General features: G+C 37.8%; 1 protein-coding gene across 2 annotated transcripts; it reads right to left on the bottom strand.

The window, feature by feature from the left end:
* Positions 1-595: 595 nt before the first annotated feature.
* Positions 596-22,259, bottom strand: ASPA (aspartoacylase). 2 transcript variants are annotated; one of them, XM_032848972.1, is made up of 7 exons: positions 22,245-22,259; positions 19,967-20,228; positions 16,224-16,419; positions 14,457-14,550; positions 10,313-10,420; positions 5,838-5,947; positions 596-2,110 (listed from the first exon to the last, which is right to left on the bottom strand). In XM_032848972.1, exons 2-7 carry the CDS (start codon positions 20,200-20,202, stop codon positions 1,913-1,915), a joined length of 942 nt encoding a protein of 313 aa, XP_032704863.1. In that variant the 5' UTR covers positions 20,203-20,228; positions 22,245-22,259; the 3' UTR covers positions 596-1,912. The 2 variants fall into 2 exon arrangements, with proteins under 2 accessions (XP_032704863.1, XP_032704865.1); XM_032848974.1 differs by lacking the exon at positions 22,245-22,259 and having other exon boundaries at positions 10,313-10,414; positions 19,967-20,355.
* Positions 22,260-22,918: the final 659 nt, after the last annotated feature.

Below are 22,918 nucleotides of genomic sequence, written 5' to 3'. Positions count from 1 at the left end.
AAGGACCAGTCTGTGTAAAGGCGTATAGGAATAAAACAATGTGAAACGGGCTAGAACAGAGAGCACCTGAAAGGCAAAGCATCTAGAGAGGCTGTGGGGGAGAGAACAGTAAATCATAAAAGGCCTCTTGTATTAGGAATTTGAACTTGAATAACTTGTTATTCTGTGTTGGGCACTGTGCTAAGTACTTGTCTGTATCAGCCCACTTATTCTCTATAATAATTCTAAGAGGGTGACACTATTATGATCACCCCCATTTTACAAATGCAAAAACCGAGTGTGCAGACTGTTAGAAATAATCAAAACAGAATAAAACTGAAAGTGGCTAAAACCAAACAGCACTATGCTCTAGATTTTTAAAAAATCACATTTAATTTAGAAACTCTGAATTCAGTAAATACTGAGTCAGAATAAATAAGACTTTGCATTGGTAAAATTTTACAGGTAACTAAAATTTGATGGAAAAGTAAAAGGACTCTGGTCAACATTCACATCTGGAAAAAACTGACCCAGAAAAATTGGACTCAGACAAAACAGAAGGCATTTTCACAGTGGGGGAAGGAAGATTGGTAAAACTTGTTATGTATGAAAGCTCATTGACAAATTGAATTTTTACTTCAGAATTCAGAAGGAAGAGAGTTTATTCCAATAAAAATCATTTTGGCAAAGTACAAAAATATTAGTGCTGAAAATTTCGGAAACAGTTTACTTGCACTTTATGAAACACTGAATATTAAAATGAAATTGGCTTAATGGGGTTTGCTCTGGAAGAATGAGATATCTTTGTTTCCAATAATATTAGTATGATTTTGGTACATATATTTGAAACCACAAACATGGGTTTATTTGGGTCCAAATCATATGATAAAAACTGTCTTTAACTTGGCCCTGGGGGCCTAAGAGAGGAGACAGGTGCGGTTCCTGTAGGGGCTGGAGGGAGAGGGAGAACTTTGAGGAGAAAAATCAAGAGAGGAGAGGGATTTGGGCACTTCAGTCATGGGCGCTTTCTTGAAAGAACGCATTTGATCAGAGACATGAGTTTGGGTCACATTTCCACTAGTGTCCACTGCCCTCTGCTATTTCTGTCTTCACCACCTATGCTGTAGGAGCCCAAAGACTTCCTCACGCGTTGGCTGGGGACAAAGGCAAGTGCATTCCTTCAAACTGAGAAGCGACAGTTGGAGGACTATGCCTCTTCCAGATTTTCCCAAGTTGGGAAGGGATGTTAGCTTCCCAAGGCGCTTGTGAGATGTCTGGAGGAGGCTCCCCGTTCCCGGAGGTCAGCGTGGAACAAGCAACCATGTGAGAGCAGCGATGCTGTGTGTGGGTTACTGTCTTTCTGTGGACAGAGGTCCATTCAGTTTCTAATCAGCCCTCATTTCCTGTTCACATTTCATCTTCAAAAGAGCAATTAAAAACCTCCTATGGATATCACAACTATTGGTAAAGTTTACAGACGGGATACTTAATACATTAATTCAAATGTGAAAAATTTAAAAGTAGCCAAGTCTGCATCATTAGTTTCTAGTAGCATTTATACATTACTTGAAAACACATTTAATTCTACACTCAAATTAATAACATTTTTAGATAACATCCATTTCAATTTTGAAATGTGAATTTAAAGGTGGTTTTATTCAGAATCTTAAACTATTCAAGTATAATATATAAGGAGCTATACAGAAATAAGAAATGCACCTCTTTGAATAAGCTACCCATCCAATATGATACTTTTAAAGATACTCATTAATTCATTTATTCATTCATTCATTCAGAAAATTTGCCTCCATGCCCACTGTGTGCAAGGCACTGGACTGGTGCTACGGGTATGAAGCTAAAGATGGCACGATCCTGCCCTTCAAGAGCTTACAAACTAGTAGAGATACTGTACACAGGGGGTTAGAAGTGATTCCTAATGTAAAGAGGAGCGAATACTCTTTGCACTGAGTGTTAGTTTGGCTGTCTTTGCGAAAGCTTCTCTCTTTTCGTAATACGCAGCCTCATTTACAAACACTGGATACACAGTATCGTCTCCGCCCAATGGAATTATCTGTCCGTCAAGAGTTAAAAACACAGGATCCCCAGGGTGCAGCGGTTTCCAGTCTTGATCCTCTCAGGAAACAATTAAAATAACGTAAGTTACATTTGTTTTTTTTCCTTGTTTTTAAAGGTTTAAGCCGGGCTCTAGACAACTAACAGATTGCAGCACTGTATAAATAAGGAGATACCGGACAGATGCATTAGGAAGCACACCATGATCTCACTAAACTGAGGCCGAACTGTTACTTTGGGCTGCAGTTTTAAGAGTTCGCATTTAATTTTTATAACTGATACATGTCATTAGAGTTTGCCTCAATACCAAGTTTGCCTTGAATGTTGCCAAGGAGATTTAGAGTATGAAAGGACAAAAATAACACATGTCTCTCTAAGTGTATATTCTACTTGTTCAGCAAAATTTAGGAAATACCGTTAAGACGCTTCAGTGTGCTGGGCATTATACTGCTGGGGATGGGAAAATGGTACCATCGTGCCTGCCTGCAAAGGGATGCTACTTGGATAGGCTTCGAGCATAGACAGTGGGGGTGGGGCTGGGGCAAATCCAGGATAAGGTGAGTGTATTCCGTGGCAAAAACTGAGTTATCTGGAATGTCCCACACCAGGGATCTGGACCTCTGAGCCCTCAAACCCCAGTGCTGTCACACCACAGGAACCCTAAACCAGTTCTTCCCAGACTTTGACATGTTTGCAGGTGGTGTACGGATTTTGTGAAAATGCAGATTTGGATTCTATGGGTTTGGGGCAGAGCCCATGAGTCTGCATTTCTAACATTTCCCAGCAGCACACGGGAGTTTATTAGAAAAGCACAATTTCATTTCCCACTGCAAACTTGCTAAATCGAAATCTTCATGTTAACAAATCTCCAGATATTTACATGCACAACATTAAAGTTTGGGAAGCACTGCATTATGGCAATTTTCTCAACCACGATTACACATTATAATCACCTGGAATGTTTAAAAAATGTAGATGAGTAGAAGGGCTGCCTGTACCACAGATACATGAAACTAGAATCTCAAGGGTGGGGCTCAGGTGCCATTAATTTTAAAACATTTATTTCAAAATTTACATAGAGTAAAATTTATTCATTTTTATGCACCGTTCTAGGAGTTGGGATATGCACAGTAGAGAGTCAGGTAAGCACAGAATATGGAACGAAGGTGCATGATTCCATCACAACCCTCCCTCGCTTCACTATTTAGAGTTCCCTGTTGGCTGGTTTTGTTTTTCAAAGCCCCAGGTGACTCTGTAGGACGGTGTGTGAAAAGCTGCTCTAGACCAGTGATTTGCAGCCAGAGATGTGCCTCTGGAACAAGTGACACAGCTGCTTTGCCACAAATGCAGTGATGCCATGGTCAGGCAGGGCTACCCAGACTGGAGCCATGGGAAAATCACCTGGTGAGCCTAACTGATATCCGGTGCCCACCTTGATGAATTAAATCAGAATCTCCGGGGATGGGACCCGGACCAAGATTTTTCAAAGCTCCTCAGTGCCCTAGTTTTGTTTTGTTTAAGATTTTAGTTATTTATTTGACAGAGAGAGAAAGCACTGGGGGAGCAGCAGGCAGAGGGAGAAGTAGACTCCCAACTGAGCAGGGAGCCTGACATGGGACTCGATTCCAGGAGTCTGAGATCATGACCTGAGATGAAGGCAGAGACGCTCAACCGACTGGGCCACCCAGGCACCCCTCCTGTGGTCTAAGTTTGAGAAGCACTGTGTTGGTGCTTTTGTAATGGGCTCCCAGCATTTGGGGGTACGTCCTTGAGGTCACTCCAGTGAACATCCTGATTAAGAACCATCACTCTTAGCATAAAACCTGGACTGTGTCTCTAGTTCCAGGGCCTACCGTCCTCTCTGTTCACCCCCTACTCTACAACAACACTGGTCTTGCTGGTCCTCAAACATGCCAAGTTCCTTCCAGCCCCAGGGTCTTTGGATTTGTTTTCCACGTGGTTGACTTCTCGTGGTCCAGGATCCAGCTTCAATGCCATCATCTCAGAGATGGCTCTTTCAGACCATTTCATCTAATAGGAACCATCTGCTGGCCTCTATTCTTCTGTTTATTTCTTTTATAGTAGTCATTACACTACAACTTGTTTATGTATTATTTACTTATTCATGCTGTGTTCTCCCCTGCTTGGTATGGAAGCTCCATGGGGGACTTTGTCTATGTTGAATCTCAGGGCCCAGAATAGGCTTAGTCATTCAAATACATTTTTTGTAATAACTAATGAATCACTCTTCCTTGTAGAATACAGAGCCATCAGAACGACCCTAACCTTCCCTTCAACACCTACCACTAACCCTGTTTGTAACTGTTCTCTGCCTCACTTCTCGGCCTCCCCACGATGATTTTGTACTATTCCTCGGATCCCCGAGGAATACAAATTCTTTAAAAAATCCCGTGTTGTAGTCAGTTAGGACATCAACATCTTGGCCTCTGTTTCTGGACTTGCTATTTTTGTTATCTGTAGGACTTCCTCTTTCTCCCTCACTCTTTATCTTTCTTTCCTTTAAATCACTGCCCAAGGTTCCTTCTGGTGTCTACCTGGATCCCACAAAGGCACCAAGCACAATTTGTTTCAATTATCTGTATTTTTGGGCAGGCTACTTTTTTAAGTTGTAAGTCTGGATGACTAGTATTAAGGTCATTACATAGGAATCTGAACTGGATCAGTGATTCTCCACCTTGATTACTCAGGCCAATAAGATCAGATTATCTGAGTGGGATCCTGGCATCGTTATTTTTCAAAGGCTCTCTAGGCAATGTGTAGCCAGAGCTGAAAGCCCCAGATTAGATAATCCACCAGGTCTCCTCCATCTCTGATGTCTAAGGGTGAGTAGGGTACTCACAATGGGAATGGAAGCTTTGCTCCTCCTTTTTTCTACCGTTGCCTTTCCCAGTTTTAAACTCTCCCAAGAGCCTTTTCTTCTCCCTTAACTATGCCATAATTGATCAAGCCAGACAAGGAACAGATACTAGGATTCTGAGGAGAGTGAAGAATGTGGCCGAAAACATTGCAAAGGAAGAAATTTGAATGCTTTGCTCTAACTTATTCAGTACGGAGCACAGGGAGGTGGCAGCAATGTGATCAAACTGCAAAGAACATTAGTTCTAGATCTGCCACGGATAGCTACAGGACTATGGGGAAGATCTAACTTCTGAGCCTCTGTTTTCTTTAAAAAATTTTTTTTTGAATGTAGTTGACACACAGTGTTACACTAGTTTTAGGTGTACAGCATAGTTTATACTTTATACTATGCTCACCCCAAACGTAGCTACTATCTGTCAGAGTACAACGCTATTACAATAGCATTGGCCATATTCCCTGTGTTCTGCCTTTTACCCTGTGACTTATCCATTCCATAAGTGGGAGCCTGTGTGAACCTCAGTTTTCTTAAGTTAAAATAGATACACTGATTCCTGCCCATTGCACTTGGGCAGGAATTTCACCTTCCCTGAGAGGCTTGCCCGACCCCTTCCTCCCTACATCATTATTCTGTTGTAGCATCTGGTTATCTTGATTTCTAAACCACAGTTTAGCATTTAGTATATCTGCTTTGTAAATACCACAAAAGTATTTGTGTACCCCCAGAGCCAGCACGGATCTACTCAGTAAATATTTACTGAATGAAGGTTTGAATACCCTACCTATATGGTAGGGTTTTTGAGAACACAAATGAGCTAATGTATGTAAAATGGTTTTTAAGCTATAAAGTTCTATTGGAAGGTGGAGCATCATTATTTTGAATACTTTAAAGAAACGGCAAATGTTACCTGCAGATTAGGGTGGATAATAGCAGCAATATCTCCATTTTCATTCCTGGGATAATCAACTTTCTCCATTATTTTATAGACTTCAATAGCACATGGAGGAAATTCTTTCCCTATGGTGAAAACAATATGTATATTTGGTGACTAAAAATGCCTCTTCAAAAAAAAGGAAGTTGCCACTTTCAGGGAAAAACAACCACCACCAAAAAATGAAGACAGTTACAAGAACATACCATTTTAGTTAAGGATATTCATAAACAACATCTGGCCAAAAGAAGTTCTCAAACTACTCCTATTGGTACATTGTCCACAAATACATTAATGGATAGAAATAGATAACAGGACTTGAGAAGCCAGTGTGGGAGAAAAAGAGGCTGGGATGGAAGTCAAGATACCCAGGCTTTAATCCAGCTGTGTAATCTTGAGCAAGAAGCTTAACTTCTTGAGGCTCACTTTCTTCACCTGTCAAATGAAGATTTTGAATTATCTTATCTTGGAGGTTCCTTCCAGCTTTGACATTCTATGATCGTACAACCTCAGAAGGACTTCCAGCAGGTTAGATGACTTCAACATTGTGCCCCTTCTTTCAACATAGTATTGTGAGACACAGGGAAACAGGCAACCTGCCAACAGTGGGGTCCTCCTTCCAAAGATGCAGCAACATCAAACAGCCAAAACTTGGAAAAGAAGTAGTGTACATGTATACCAGGCAGCCTTGAGTAAAAGGATGAAGTTTCATCCAACATAGGGCTCGTAGTGCACTATGGTTGCAACTCAAAGAAAAATCTTTTGTCTTTAGAGCAGAAAGTGCAGCCAGGGTTGGAATGTAGTAACCTGTGATCACTTCTGTATCAGTTAGTTTTTGATGCTTAACACACTCCCCCAAACGCAATGGTGTCATACAAGGACCTTCAATTTAGTCATGACTCTGTGGGTTGTTTGAGCAGTTTGTCTGGTTTAGGCTGGCTTGCTGATTTCTGACTGGCTTGCTCATGTGTTTGCGGTAAGCTGGCAGGTCAGCTGGGGGCTGGATGATCTAAGATGGTCTTACTCTCATGTCTGGCATCTGACAGACCTATTGGGCTAGAGCTAGGGTGTCTGAGTCCTCTGCCTCATAACCTCCCATTATTTAAGAGGCTAGGCCAGGCTGATCCACATACTGGCAAGGGGAGCAAGAGTGCAACCCCCAGAGGGCAAGTCCTTTTCAAATTTCTTCTGTGGCACAAAACATGTCAGATTCAGGAGGTAGGGAAATAGACTCCATTTCTTGGTAGAAGGATCTAAAACAGCACATTGTAAGAACATGGACACAGAGAAGGAAAGAATTTGTGGCCATTTTTACAATCTACCCCACTTTCAAGGGAAAATGGAAACTTATCAGGTGTCCTCTCTTTAAAGCAGAAGGTCCATTGGGAGTAAAGGAAAAAGTGGTAGAAAATAAAGTAGCATGTTTTTGCTACTTTGAATCTCAGAGTCTGAAGGAGCCTCAAATACCTAATTTCATCAGTGCTTGAGTATTCTCCATCTCTTTCTGGCCCACTGGTGGTCATCTTACTCTAGCTCGGACAGCTTCACAAAGTGTGGTCAGTGTTAATTAGAAATTTATGTCTGTAGGTAACTCTATCCCACTAATTCTACTCTGCCCTCAGTCACAGAAAACAAGTCTAATTGCTTTCCAATATAACACTTCTAAAACTCCAATATAAAGTCTTCTTTTGCTGATCTAAATATTCTTATTCACTATTCCTACGTGGTCATATTCATGAGGTTCTATGTGAAGGTACTTTGTAAACTCAAGTTCTGTGTGTGTCTTAGGGATTACTCTTATTTTGGTTTTCAAACCTTTTAGCATTCTTAATTTACTCCTTGGCTAACCACTAATATGGAGTCAGAATTTATTCACAGTTCCCCAAGTGGTGTTTATTCAATGCAGGAGAGAGACCATCACCTCCTGGATTTTTTTTTTTTAAACATAAAAGCAAACTTTGTACCTGTAATGTATTTAACTTAAAGCATTTGCTTCAGACAATTGTTAAAGATTGTCAGGACTTTTTCGATCCACCTCCTGACCCTGAATATTTTCCTGCAAGCTTCCTGCCACCTTTCATTTATATATAAGCATGTCACATATATCTTTATCCAACTTACTGACAATTTTGAGTAGCACAGAGTCAAGGACGGAGCTCTTCTGCACATTTCTAGAGATTTTTCTCTAGGTGGTTGGTTATCTCTTTGTCAGCATTCTTTGGGTAATTGTGCTCTTTCCATGTTAGTTAAAAATCCACCAAACTAAAAAGTTATAGTGGTTTAATATTTCGGAACTGTAGAATCTTTTGCTTAAGTGAAATGTTACATGGAAGAGCAATAAAACAGTAGGACTGCTCTGGAGCAACTGTCCTTGAACTGTCCCAGAGCGACTGGGCAGCTAGGAGACCCCCTCCCCTCGAGTAGGATTCTGTGGACTCTGATTTGGAAACCATGTTTCTTCACTCAGGTTTGTGGCCTTCTACCTGGTACATCATTTCTGTAGTCCCACACTTATTATTGGAAGGGTGTCTTATAAATTAGTGGTGACCTTCCCAATACCAGGTCCATTCAATGCTATCGACCCTGTCCTCAGAAAAAGGTGGTAAAAATCTGATTTTCAGTCTTTATGATTTTGGAGTCAAAGGATTCCTAAGCAGAAAAGAAATTCCTGTGATTGAAGTAGGGTGCACAATCTGACATTAAGAAATTATATACCCCACGACACTGAACTATTCTCCAGCCTTGTCACTATAATGACCAACTCCACAACAATTTCGATTCAGCCTTCTGGAATAGTTATTTCCATAGGATTTTCTCTCTCTCTCTCTGTCTTTTAGGAATATTTAAAAATTAAAAAAAAATTTTTAAAGATTTTATTTATTTATTTGACAGACAGAGATCACAAGTAGGCAGAGAGGCAGGCAGGGGTGGGGGAAAGCAGGCTCCCAGCCAAGCAGAGAGCCTGATGCAGGGCTCGATCCCAGGACCCTGGGATCATGACCTGAGCCGAAGGCAGAGGCTTTAACCCACTGAGCCACCCAGGTGCCCCAAAAGTTTTTAAAATTTTATTAAGTTTTTAAAATTTTAATTCCAGGATAATTAATACACAGTGTTATATTAGTTTCAGGTCTCTCTGGTTTTAATTATACTTTATTTTTAAATTTTAAAGAAAATCAGAGAGAGAGACAAATCATGAGAGATTCCTGACTCCCTCCAGGAAACAAATCTAGGGTTGCAGAAGGGAGGGGAGTGAAGGGATGGGATAACTGGTGAACACTACATCAAAAACTAATGATGTACTATATGTTTGCTAATTGAACTTAAATTAAAAAAATATTCTTTTGAAAGAAAAAAATTTACTTTTTTTGTAATTTTAGTAAGTAATAAGACTTTTTTTTGCTGCAGTTTTAGGTTTACCAAATAAATGAGCAGATAGTGGAGTTCCATATATCATCCTACCACCAGCCCCATTTAATTATTTTTTAATTACACAAATAATAAATGAATGCATCATTCACCTTGAAAACAATAAAAACAAAATTAATCTGTTTTTTTACTCCCCTCCCCAATAATCATGGTTATCAGTTTGGTGTATTTTCCTCTAGAACTTTTCCTGTGTATTAAGATATATGTGTAGATGTATTCAAGCAAGCATTTATTACTATTATTATTATTATTCTAAACAAATTGGTATACTGCATGTTTTGGTCTGTAGCTTCTTTTCTGTAATTAACAATATATTTTGAAGATCTTTCCACATTAGTTTATTTAATTGTTCACCAATGGATCGACATTCAGGTTATTTCTGTTTTGCTGTTACTGTGACACTGATACCCACCCTTGTGTATGTCGTATTGGGTGTGCATGTGTTTGTGTTTCTTTGAGATATGGAAATGCTGGATCACAGGATTTGTGTATTTTAAAAAGTGGATACTGTAAAAATTATCTCTAAAGTGCCCTTACCAATTTAAACAAGCAGGGATGAGAGCATCCTCTTTTCGTATACACTTACCAACAGTTAATATTATCAGATTTTAATATTTTTTTCACTTTAATGGGAGAAAATGGTTTCTCATTTTAATTTGCATTTCTCTGATAACTAGTAATATTGGACATCTTTTTATACATTTACTGGACATTTTAATTTCTTAGTATTTGCTTTTTAAACTGGAAATTAGAAAATGAGGATTTTATTTGGAGAGCTTTATTTAGTAGCTGCTTTTCTTAACTGTCTACTCTGGTCACTGAAGAATGGCTGAAGTGAATAACATTTTTAAAAATCATCTACTACCATGGGCATGGTAAATTTGACAATTGCTATTTCAGTGTTCAGTGGTTAAGTCACTGTGTGCTCATTTCAGCTCCCTTTTCTGATTTCTTTACACACACACACACACACACACACACACAAACATACACTAACAAGTAAACAGTTCCTTTCTCTTGCTTACCTTCATTGAAATTATGTATAAAATCAAGAGCATGTTTAATCATTTTTCTCATTTGATCCAAAATATCAGCTCTCAGAACCCCTTGAGGCTGGGGACCAACTTCTATACCTCGGTACAAAAGGGGAAATAGTCATATTTATACAAAGAGTATTACAACACATTATAAAATTGATCATTTTGATGTATAAATATCTATAATCCCATCATTAAAATTATTAAAAAGATAGACCATGTAGCATCATGGAAAATATTTGAGACAATGTTATGCAAAAAATGAAAGCAGAACATCCACATGTACATGCTATAAGCATAATGAATCAAGACTGGGAAAAAACATGGAAAAATATCAGAGTTATATTAGAATAGTAAAATCCTGGGGTCATTTTTCTTCTCCTTCAATATTGTCAAAATGCTTAAATATCATAACCTAATAAACAGAGTAGACAAATTTATATTGACAAAATAGTAAGTGGCCACAAAGAGAAACTGTCATAGACCTAATATTTAGTTTTGACTGGAGGAAAGTCATCCATTTAAGTCACAGAAATCTAGAGCCATGGATGTAAGTCAACATGACAATCTATGTGACCCTAGAGCAACATTCTTACTTACCCTTACATAACAACCCATCCTGACATGATAGTGTGACAGTTTTAGTTTTCCTTAGAATAAATTTGTATTTATTTTTCACTCCTAGCCAATCCAATCTTTTTTTTTTAAAAAGATCTTATTTATTTGACAGAGAGAGATCAGAAGTAGGCAGAGCAGCAGGCAGAGAGAGAAGGGGAAAGAGGCTCCCCGCTGAACAGAGAGCCCTATGCGGGGCTTGATCCCAGGACCCTGAGATCATGACCTGAGTCAAAGGCAGAGGCTTAACCCACTGAGCCATCCAGGTGCCCCAAGTGCCAATCCAATCTTACACCAAATACCTAGTCACTTCCCTCCTGTTCCCTTCAATCCCTAGGGTTATCCCTCCAACAGTTATTCCTCCAATTCTTACTTCCTCCACTTTTAAACCATTTACCAAGTATAATATCATCCATTCTCTTCCAGACAATTCATACGTATTCATATACATTCTTTGTCACCCATTCTGTTTTCACTCACTTCTCTCATTTCTTGATTCACACAATCTTTCTGTATTTGATCTATATTTTTTAAAGAATTTTATTTATTTGAGAGGGAGAAGCAGGCTCCCCGCCGAGCAAGGACGCCCCCCCTCTGCCACCCCCATGTGGGACTTGATCCCAGGACCCTGTAATCATGACCTGAGCTGAAGGCCGAGGCTTAACCCACTGAGCCATGCAGGTGTCCGGATCAACATTTTTTATTTGTTGTACTTAGCTTTCTTTCTTTCTTTCTTTTTTGTTAAGATTTTATTTATTTATTTGACAGAGAGAGAGAGAGATCACAATTAGGCAGAGAGGCAGGCAGAGAGAGAGGAAGGGAAGCAGGCTGCTTGCTGAGCAGAGAGCCCTTTTGTGGGGCTCTATCCCAGGACCCTGAGATCATGACCTGAGTTGAAGGCAGAGGCTTAACCCACTGAGCCACCCAGGCGCTCCTATGCTTAGCTTCCTTGTATACACGTTTGGACATGTATTTAAGTATGTGGTATAAGTGTGGCCGAGGTAAGCATCTTGTGTATAAATGATTTGTACAGATGTGTGAAAACATGTTCAAGGACATGTCTACATCTGTGCTGTTGAAGACATTGTAGGCTGCCCATCCAAAAGCCATTCTACCTCTTCCGTTAACAGAGTCCTGATTTTGGTTGGGGGTCCAATCTTCCAGGTAAGGGAACTTTTCTCCAGCTCAGGTGTAAATGTAGAATAATATAAGTCATTAGAGTACTCCCATTACCCTAGTGATTGATTTAAGAATGGATATGTGACCCAGTTCTAACCAAGTGGTTATAATAGAAGGTCTGCAGGGGAGTTCCTAAGAATTATCTTTCACTCACTAGATATTATCTTGTTGGCATATGATGCTTAAAATTACAGTGGACATCTTGTGGCCATGGGGCTGCTAAAAAAATGCTAACAATGGGAGACTTTCTAGTCTAGAAGAACCTAGCTCTTCATTATGCTGTTGAGCTGTTACATAAAATAATAAATCTATCTTATTGCTTAAGCCATTTGAGCTTCTTGCAGCCAAAAAATATTCTACATTTCCTTGTTCTGGGGGGAGATGGGGGGGAGATGGAAGGTGTGGTGTGAGGCAGTCCTATGTGGAGAGAAGATATGATGGTTAGGAGTGGGTATTTGACCCAGAAGTCAGTTATTGACAGTTTTTTCCCTTTCTGATTGTGAGTGGAAGATAATAGGGCGGCCTTATTTTCTAAACCAGCAATTAACCTTGACACAAGATCCTGTGTCAGAGAAGAATGTTTAGATTTGTAGAAAACAGCCATGGCATAGTCCTGAGTGGAGCTGAAGAAGTAACGGTCATAAAATTAAATCTTCTGAGTCTCTAATGAGGCCACGGTCGACCTGGGACAGTTAGTAGAAAAATCTGTTTAGTCTTCCGTGCGTGTGAGCGCATGCGCACATGCCCACGCACACATGACAGACAGAGATACAGACAGAAAATGAAGAAGATTCTAGGAATGATCTTAAGGCTGGCTGAAGCAAACAGCTTCTTTCTGGAATAAAGTTTATCTGGAATGATCCTGCCATTTTTTAGGTGCCTTGGCAAAAGAATGCAAAAGGAGTCCTTGTAGAAGGTCAATAGAAGCTAAAGCAAATTTCTATGAGCAAAAGTTATAGGTGTATTATAAAATGTTGAGGGGCACCTGGGTGGCTCAGTCAGTTAAGGGGCTGCCTTCAGCTCAAGTCATGAACCCAGGGTCCTGGGATCAAGCCCCCACATGTGGCTCCCAGCTCAGCGGAGAGTCTGCTTCTCCTCTCCTCTCTCTCTCCTCTTGCTTGCGATCTTCCCCCAGATAAATAAATAAATAAAATCTTAAAAAAAAATAAATAAAATGTTGAGCTGCAGATAGTTTTTCCTCTGATCTTAAGTGTTTTTTTTCCCCAATGAGTGGATGGTATAAAAATATTCCAAATAGCAAAATTGCAGGGAGAGCATACAGTATTTCTAACTATTTATGATGATCTTAATACTCTGTCATATTAAAATGTTTGAAAGATTTGTTTTTATTTTTTAGGACCAAACATACTGGTAGATATTTGCTCTAGCTAAGAGCAGCATTGCCCGACAAACATCACAAACCAAGACTGCTTTTTCAAAGTGTGGAAATCTTTTGATTTATTTGGTGTCCCAAAGAAATAGGCTCTCTATCCTTTATTGTTAAGCATTTGGTTTGTTTTAAATAATTACCTATACTTGGATATTTAGCCTGCCCCAGGAGATCCCTGATTTTACACCAAATTATCAACAACTGATAACGAGGATGACTTTAAATTTGCTTATATTGTTTGACAACTTGTTTTTAAAATGAATTACTCTTGGTTAAAACCATCTGAAATCTAACAAAAAAGGATTTTAAGTTGTGATAGCAATTTTAATGATTGTAGTATATCTGCAAACAACTATGTTAGTAGGTCACTCAGGAAGAGAGTGGAATACAGAAAAAAGAGACTGAGTATGCAAACCTTTCTGTTGGAAGTTGCTAGAAGGCAAAGATGAATTCACAACCAAGTAACATTCAGGGCAAACAAATGAATGGATAGCAAACAGTTTATGGGAGACATGAATGCAAAGCAGGTGCTAAGAAGAATGTTGACAAGATTTTTCATGGGTCTTTTGTGTTTCTGCATGTCTTCCCAGCAAGACACTGACTGTCCTGGTTCTAGATTATTTTTTAAGAATGTTTGTATAGTGAACAGTCCTGGAAAATGGGGATGATCTCTTTCTAGGGACAAAAGGTAGGCATGTTTACTGCTCATTATAAAAGACTGAAGTTCCTTCAGCTCACTGTTTATCTCCTGGAATGCAGAAAGCTGCTCAATGAAATTGAAGAAATTTGATATAATTAGAGTCTTCCTGGAGTTAGTTTGCTTATTAACTGATAGTTATAAGCCATAATAATTAGCAAGATAGCTATAAATATTCTTAAAAAATAATTTTCTCAGAGGTTCCCCTAGATACATTTTGTGCAGTTGTGACAATGGAAAATATGACTTACCAACAGGATACTTGGCTATAGAACGAGTGGTTGCATATTTGAGGGAAGGATGTTCAATAAGATAAACATAGCAGGGTAATGGAGCCAAAGAAGTCTGAAAAGAAATTAAAACATCTTTCTTATTACATAAAGACCATTTGCTTTGTTCTCTTTTCCACTGGAGAGTCAATAATGTCTTCAATATGTTTTACCACATCAGCTAAGATTAGCAAGACAGCTTTATGAAATACTCTAAGATTCAGTGTTATTATAACTTGTAAACACACCAATGCATTACATATCAAATTGAATCCTGCATAGATTTCTGGGTAGAAGGTACATTAAACAATTCTCAAGGACCATGATCAAAGCACAGGAAATAATTTTTCCTTCTGGAGGGATTTGGTTATTTTTGTTTTCACTGCTGGTTACAGTTATTATTTAGCTTTGTATTGATCACATAATGAATTCTGTTTCCACCCCTACAGTCCAGGTCTGTGTAGATGTTGGGTGACTTCCCCCACCTCCACTTATCTGAGTGAGAATTCAAGAAATTCCTCCAGGTTTTGATGACAATGTCAGCCATGCTGCGTCTACGCCTGGCAACCAGAGCATTCGACTCTCCCTTCAATAAGCAACAAAGAATTGCTCCATTATGATCTCCAACCAGAACTACTATCTACTTATTATCAAAAACTCAAGGGAAACAAAAATAATTATTCTTTACTGTATGCTAGGTTTGAGGGTAAATGCTTTAAATACTTAAAAAATTCTCATTTAAGGCTTTAACAGCCATATGGGTAAGTGTTGCTGTTATGCCAATTTTATACAACAAGGAAATCACAGTTTTGGGAGTGGGGTATCTTGTCCAAGGTTAGTGAGTAAGAAAGCAAGGATTATAAACCTAGCTTCTGGGGCGCCTGGGTGGCTCAGTGGGTTAAAGCCTCTGCCTTTGGCTCCGGTCATGATCCCAGGGTCCTGGGATCGAACCCCGCATCGGGCTTTCTGCTGAACAGGGAGCCTGCTTTCTTCTCTCTCTCTCTGCCTGCCTCTCTGCCTGCTTGTGATCTCTATCTGTCAAAAAAAAAAAAAAAAAAAAGACATTTATAAACCTAGGTTCTCCTGGCTCCGTGGGTCAAACTCTTTCACTAGATCATACTAGCACTCTGGAAGGAAGAGTACCCATTACACAGAAATAAACATAGAGTTTATTATTTGTGGTTTTGCTGTGGTTTAGCAATTCTCTAGCTATAGGCACTGGATTGCTGAAATTTTCATCCTGTAAATTTCTGAGCCTTAAAATGATTAACTTTACCAAGTACTAGAAGAACAGATGTGTGCTGGGGTATCTGAATCAAATGCAGACAAAGGGAGAAATAAAAAGAGCCACTCCTTTTAACACTGACCTTTAGTTAACATTAAATGACTATTTCTTGAGCTTCCTAAAACTAGAATTGAGCTACTTCAAGCACACCAATTTAAACATTGGTATTAATTTTACCAAATAGCCTATGACTTGGTGGCTGTCTGGATAAAAGATTTATAATTTTATAGACACAAGTATCTACAACGGTCTCATTATTTTATTCACTATATTTATTATTTTACTCATTTCCTCACCTTTTGTCCTGCTTGTCAACACTGCCTCTATTCTAGTGTCCCTCTCATTCCCTCATCTCTCTTGGACACTCCCTCATCTCCTGATCCTTTTCTGTCTGTCTTATACCTATAGCTGGCTTAAAAGTACAGGAACTATACTAACATATAAATTAATAACATTGACATTACCTTAATATAATGAAACATCTGAATTAAAAAGTCATTTCTGGAGTCTTCAAGAATAAGAGTGCATCCCATGTTAGAAGTAGTGTTGTGAAGGTCAAAAATAATGTCATAGGAATCTTCATTGTCTTTTGGGCCAAACAAATGATTTATTTCTTGAGCCCTTCTCACTTCATATGGCAAATCCTTTGACATTTTTTTGCTGTTATTAGCAGAAAGAAAAAGATTAACAACATCTGTGGCTAAGATAACATAAATATCTAATAAGAACATAGTGTATAAGGAAACCGTTGCCAAACCTTTAATATGAAAAATCTGTAAGGGAAGTGGAACTTATCTGAAAATTTCATAAATAAAAAAATTCCTTTTTTTCTCCATTTGATTTTATGTAATGGTGCATTGGCCTGCTCACAAATAATAGTTCATTTATGTGGCTGATGCCAGAAAAGACATTTCAAATAGGATTTAGCATCTGACTTCAATTTTGAACAAAATTTATTCATTAATCAACAGTTTTTAAAAAGTTATGTGCACTGGGCTATTTTATGGGGCTACGCCATCAAACACACATTAAATTTCTTCTTCCTCTGGCTGATTTCCTAGTGCCCGAAAATAGTCAAACTTAGGTGATCATGTTATCTAATTAGGGATTCTAATGGAGATCAGGGAACCAGTAGGGGTCTACGGAAAGCTTTACAATGTCTGTTAAGCTCTAAGAAAATGCAAAATTTTGCAGGTATATGCATATATATATGTATTTTTTTTTTTTCTGGGATGAGTTTTTATTGAATTCTCAAATGAGTCTCTATCTCCTCTTACTCTTTAGGATACTTTTTTTTTCTTACTGTACAGGATGATGATGTACGTTTATTATTCCTCATTAAACAATGGTTTAATTCAACCACTTCTCTATAATTCCATCTATTTCTGTTCCCTATTTTTGTTGGTATCTTCAAGGGACCTACAGTTTGAACCTCGGTAATTTCTGCCTGAAATGTAATCAAGCAGTCAAAAATGAAGCAGCCATTTTTGACCATAAACCAAAACTACGAGGACAAAAGCTTCATAGTAAGGACGGTACAGTGGGAAGACAGAAGAGACCTGTGACACTAATGATATTATTGAACCACTGCAAACACTGCTGGACTGCCAAACTCTTCACTTATTTGTGAAAGAGAAAACTTTTATTTAAGCCACTGTTTTCAGGTTTTTATATGCAACCAAACACAGTTCCTAATGGATAGATAAGCATTTTATTATTTTTTTTAAGACTTATTTATTTATTTTAGGGCAGAGGAGCAGAGGAAGAGGGAAAAAGAGAATCTCAAGCAGGCTTTCCTCTGAGCATGGAGAACCCTGAGATCATGCCCTAAATTTCAATCAAGAGTCAGTCACCCAACAAGTAAGCCACCCAGATATGCATTTTAAAAGTTAATTCAGAGAACAACACTGCGAGTTTCCTCTCCCCCCAACCGATTGGATTCTAATTTTCCCTCAGGTGAATAACTGGCATCGCTAGCCGCCCAGTTGCTCAGAGCTAAGGACTGGAGTCTTAAAAGATAATGGACCCTGCGTTTTCATGCCTGGGGTCCAGGTCTCATAGGAGGAGTCCCAAGGGATGAAGCTCAAACAATAGGCAGGGGCAAGCTCCGAAAAGGCACAGCAGCAATACTAAGTTACTTAAATCTATGCTGGATAGGAGATTTTGGAGGAATTTTCAGCTGAGGACAGACATGATAAGATTTGCCGGTCAGGATGATCCCTATGAGTGAATAGCAGTAAGGACTGGACTAGGGCTAAATGCTGAGGTGCTTTAGGAGGCCACTTTAACTGTCCACAGAAGAAATAAACCAAGGAGGTGAGAATGCAGAAGAAGATTGGATTTGCAAAATATTCAACACTTGAACAATTGGGAAGATTTAGTGACTTACTAGACATGGGGCTTGAGGAACAGGGAAGGTTCCAAGCTGATTTCCACAGGGGATTTGGTGGGTATGGGTGACATCACTGAGAGGGTAAATACAGGAAAAGGAACAGATTTGGGAGAGGGAAGACTGGAGAATGTAAGTAGCTTATCTATAAGTTTTATAACCACCCTGACAGAGAACTGTCTAGCCTCTGAAGAGTATTCAAGTATAAGAACTAGAAAATGAATTTAATTGAAAAGACTGCTCTCATTGAAAATGTACACTCTCGAGTGGTCCTAATAAGAAGACTCACCCCTGTTCATTTCAGAGTTATTTGAGAAGTTAACATTTGAGAAGTTGCCTAAAAGAGTTATTCTTCAACAAGTTCTTATAAGAGTTAGTTAAAAGCTATTTTAGGTGACTAGATAAACCTTAGTTGTATCAACATAAGCTCAGTCACAAAGATAAAGTATTCCTGAAATTAAAATATATGCCAGTAAAAAATATTATTTGATTCACAGAACATAACTAATTATAATTTTCCCTAGAAAATATCTATTTCTTGGGGCTCCTGGGTGGCTCAGTTGGTTAAGCAGCTGCCTTCGGCTCAGGTCATGATCCCAGTGTCCTGGGATCGAGCCCCACATTGGGCTCCCTGCTCAGCAGAGAGCCTGCTTCTCCCCATCCCTCTCCCAGAGCCTGCTGCTCTGCCTACTTGTGCTATCTCTTTGTCAAATAAATTAAAAAAAAAACTTAAAAAAAAAGAAAATATCTATTTCATAAAGTGAGGCATACTTGAACTTGAAGTCATAACCATCTTTTGATTGGCTGTGAGATTAAATTTAAGAAACTCTAAACTGAATTTAGTCTTTATTAGAAAATGAGTATATAAATCGGTGCTGTATTTGTTGTTCCTTTGCATGTCTTCTATCTTAGTAGTCTTCCCACTTGCTGTCTGCAAAAACCATTTTGTACATAGCTTTGTACTCCCACGGTACCTGGCACAGTGCCCCATAAAGAGTAGGTGTTTAATAATATTTTTAGGTAAATAAAAGAAAGTGATAAGAAGCAAATAATACTAAGAGGCTTATATATCTACACTAGGACCTACAAAGATGTAAACAAAGGCAAAATACTTATTATTCATATTATGTATCATAATTAATACCTAGAGTATTATTATTGCATATTGTGTGCAATGTATTATAAGCCAGTTGCAATTTAAATTCAAATTTAATGCAGGTGAAGTATCTTTAACTCTCAGTGATCCACCACTGAAGCCAGTACATCTACTCCTCATTTTACAGAGTTGCCTGATATATATTTTTTTGATGATGGGCATTTATTAACATTTTTCATTAAATATTAATTGAAATGTTCAATATTCTTGACTAGAACTTTATGTACTACCATAAACATAGTGGTATAAACACATAGTGGCGAACCACCTAGAAAACTAACAAATATGTATGCAAGTGTAGTGGCCAAACACTAATAAATTATAAGACCATTAAATCTGTTTCTTTAAAGATATGGCTTAAAAATAAAAACCATTCTTATTTTTTGTCTCAGTCTTTACAGAATGCATTTAAAAAGAAAATCAGTTAAGAACAGTCTGATGCTTTCAAAAGTTTATAAGAGAGCATGTGAATGCCCAGTTTAGGTCACTGAGAAATTCATAGTGTAGTATAATTAAAAGTGAAAGTGATCTTATTCATAACAGCAATTATATGTACAGATTTGTATATCATCTGCTACACATATATATTCTCTCACACGTACCACTTTTCACACACACACCCATATATGTACCCATACATACAACACAAAATATAGTCTTACCCAAGATTTTCAGGGTCAAAAACTCGATTCAGGTCACAGTCAATATATCTGGTACACTTCTTCACTGCTCTTGGGTTGGTAATAAATGGTTTTACTTCCAACCCTGTTCTCTGAATCTCAGTGCCATTCTCCAGCCAGTGCTTAACTAGAAATACTCCTGTTAACTCATTCCCATGAGTTCCTCCAAAGATAGCAACCTTTTTTATAGGATCTTTAGTAACATGACAAGAAGTCATTTTTATCAAGTAGTTTTATCTGATTTCTGCAATTCAGAAAAGAGGAGATAATATAAAACTTAATTTCTTAAGAAAAGTTTAGAAATTTAAATTTAAACAAGACTTTAACCAAAGTGCAAAGTGCATAGTTCTCGTGAGTGGAGTATAATTTAATATTCTGTTACAAGTTCAGAGCCTTGTTTATTATAGGGACACTCCCTTCTTTAGCCCTGCCCTTTACCATATTTGGATTAAAATATGCAGAGATTGACTGGACACAACTGTTTAACTTCTTACTCCCTCACATGGTCAGTCGATCTAAATGCAATAATAAATTACCATCTCATACTAATACAAAAATTCTGTTTTTCTTTCAGCTAGAAGGTCACCTATTGGTGCTTCTACAACTACTTGTGATAGTAAAAATAGTTCATATTTTTCTAATCCTTAAAAATATAAAAAATTTAAAAATATAAAAAAAAGAAGTGGTTCATAATATGCATGCTATTATTTGATATTTATGTTTCCACTCACATTTGAAAACATTTCTACTCTGAAATGAGTTCAAATCCGTTTCATCATCGGAGGACATTTGAATCTCACTTCCAAAAACAGCCAAAGACAGATAGATCCCAAGAGACCTTCTTCTCTACTTCTCTACTGAAAGAAACAATGCTGTTTCTTTCAGTAGCTTTTTCATGGTCAGAGACACAAGAACCAAATAAATGAATGATCCCTAGGACTTAAAAAGCTACTTTGAAGTATGCGTTAATTTCTTTCTGATTGAGCTTTTGATAATTCCATCAATTTCTTTAGGAATCATCCTCATTTTTTGCCTTAATTCTAAAGGAAAAGCATCTGGGGGTAATTTTCAAGTCTTTGTAATGCTTGAAAATGTCTTGGGGCATGCTATATATAATAACTAAATTAAGAGTTTATTGTAATACACAGTCTAACTTACTGGCAGTACAGACTTTTCATTGGAATGTGTTACTCAATAGGTGGTCTTATTAGGGGAAACTATCCAGAATACTAAGATGATTACATTCCTTTGGAAAAATGACTCTGAACCAAATCGGATTTGATTTCATGTTCAATCATCCAGAAAGGCAAATACGTTCAAGTACTGGCAATACTATGTACTAGTAATGTCACATTGTTTGATTGGGGTACAACAAGAGAAATTCATTACAACCAAAGAAAAGTTTGATTTATAATTAAATTTCCCACATGTTATCTCAGCTTGTTCATATATTCACTTTTTAAGATAGGGTGGGTTAGGTATTGACATTCCCATTGCAGTGTTAAAGGAAAAGTCCCTCAGCTACAAGGAGAAAATCGAGCTGGGACCCAAGTTTTCTGATTGTAAGCCCAGTGTTTTTTACAGAACAGGGTGCTTCCTGTTATTTTTGGACTTTCCCAAAGTTCTAATTTTGTCCTTTTGGAATTCACATAAGCAGTTACTACAGTGTGCTCAGGAAACAACAAGCATATAAACAAAACACATGCTGGAGAATATAAAATGTGACTGTTTCATAATATTTAATAAACTAATACCTATGTTCTTCCTTTTAAAAAATTGTAATACAGAGCTAGAGAAAGCAAAATAATGAAATCCAAATTTACACATTAAAATTACCATTCTAACCTAAGAAAATGCCTCTGTAGCCTTTAATTTTCTATCCACATCAACTTACACAGAACACTTCAGTGTGGAGATTCTGAAAACAAGCCTAAATGTTAACAAATGATAGTTGTATTGTTTACTTTTGTTTTAAGAGTTGTAACTATGGTGAATTATTAACACTTGATTATGTTTTATTTCTTTTCTGCTGATTGTGGTTAGTTCTGTCCTTTGCCCTAGTCTCTCTGGAAATGCTGCCTTGGTTATTTACTCTTAGCTGGCACAAATGACTGGCATTTCGAGGCTTGTTTTATGGAATTTTAACAGATAAACACTTTGAAACACATTTAACATTCACGAATGAAATTTCCCTTACATGTCAAAATGAATAACTTTTTTGAGAGTTAAAAGAATTAGAGCAATTCTGTCCTATACTTACCTTGTTTATTGTGTACAGTTCGTCTTCTGCGGAAAGCTTTATTAGAAAAAAAGGAGAGCATTTCCTTAGAACTAGAGCAACAGAGGCTTTTCATACTCTTATACCAAGTTAACTTCCGAAAGATTTTTAACTCCCTGTTTCCCAAAGCACACCAAATTTTTGAGCTCTACAATATCTAAAAATTTTTATTAGTCTAATTCTTTTTTGAAAATTCAAAGAACTGATGGTATACAAAGTGGAACCCTTTCTAGTTATCACCATCTCACTATTAGGTTGAATATTTAATGTTTGGAAGTATTTAAAAGAAAAAGCCTAGTAATTTCCAGCACTACAAATGTTTTGTAGGGGTGAAGGTGCCTGATTTATTAGTAAAATAATGTAGTATAAAACAAAGGGAGAATAAATTTTTCATAGTCTTGGTCATCCAATAAATGCATGCAAAAAATTTTGTAGGAGACACATTTAAGTTGTTGTTTACAAAATAGTATGACTGGAGGATAAGGAGGGTCTTTTCTCCAATATTACATATAAGGAAGTTATCTCATTCATAATGCGGTTGTCTAGCAGTCATGTAATTAATCAAACTACTCTCACTATTTAAATTTTTTCCTTCCTTTGTGGCCCTCTTGCTGTCACCCATTCTGACCAACTTTCCAGATGAAAACAAATCAATG

This window comes from Lontra canadensis, unplaced genomic scaffold, assembly GCF_010015895.1.
Source record: "Lontra canadensis isolate GAN:19392208 unplaced genomic scaffold, GSC_riverotter_1.0 scaffold217, whole genome shotgun sequence".
NCBI classification, from domain to species: Eukaryota; Metazoa; Chordata; class Mammalia; order Carnivora; family Mustelidae; genus Lontra; species Lontra canadensis.
This window is presented reverse-complemented; position numbering and strand designations above follow the sequence as displayed.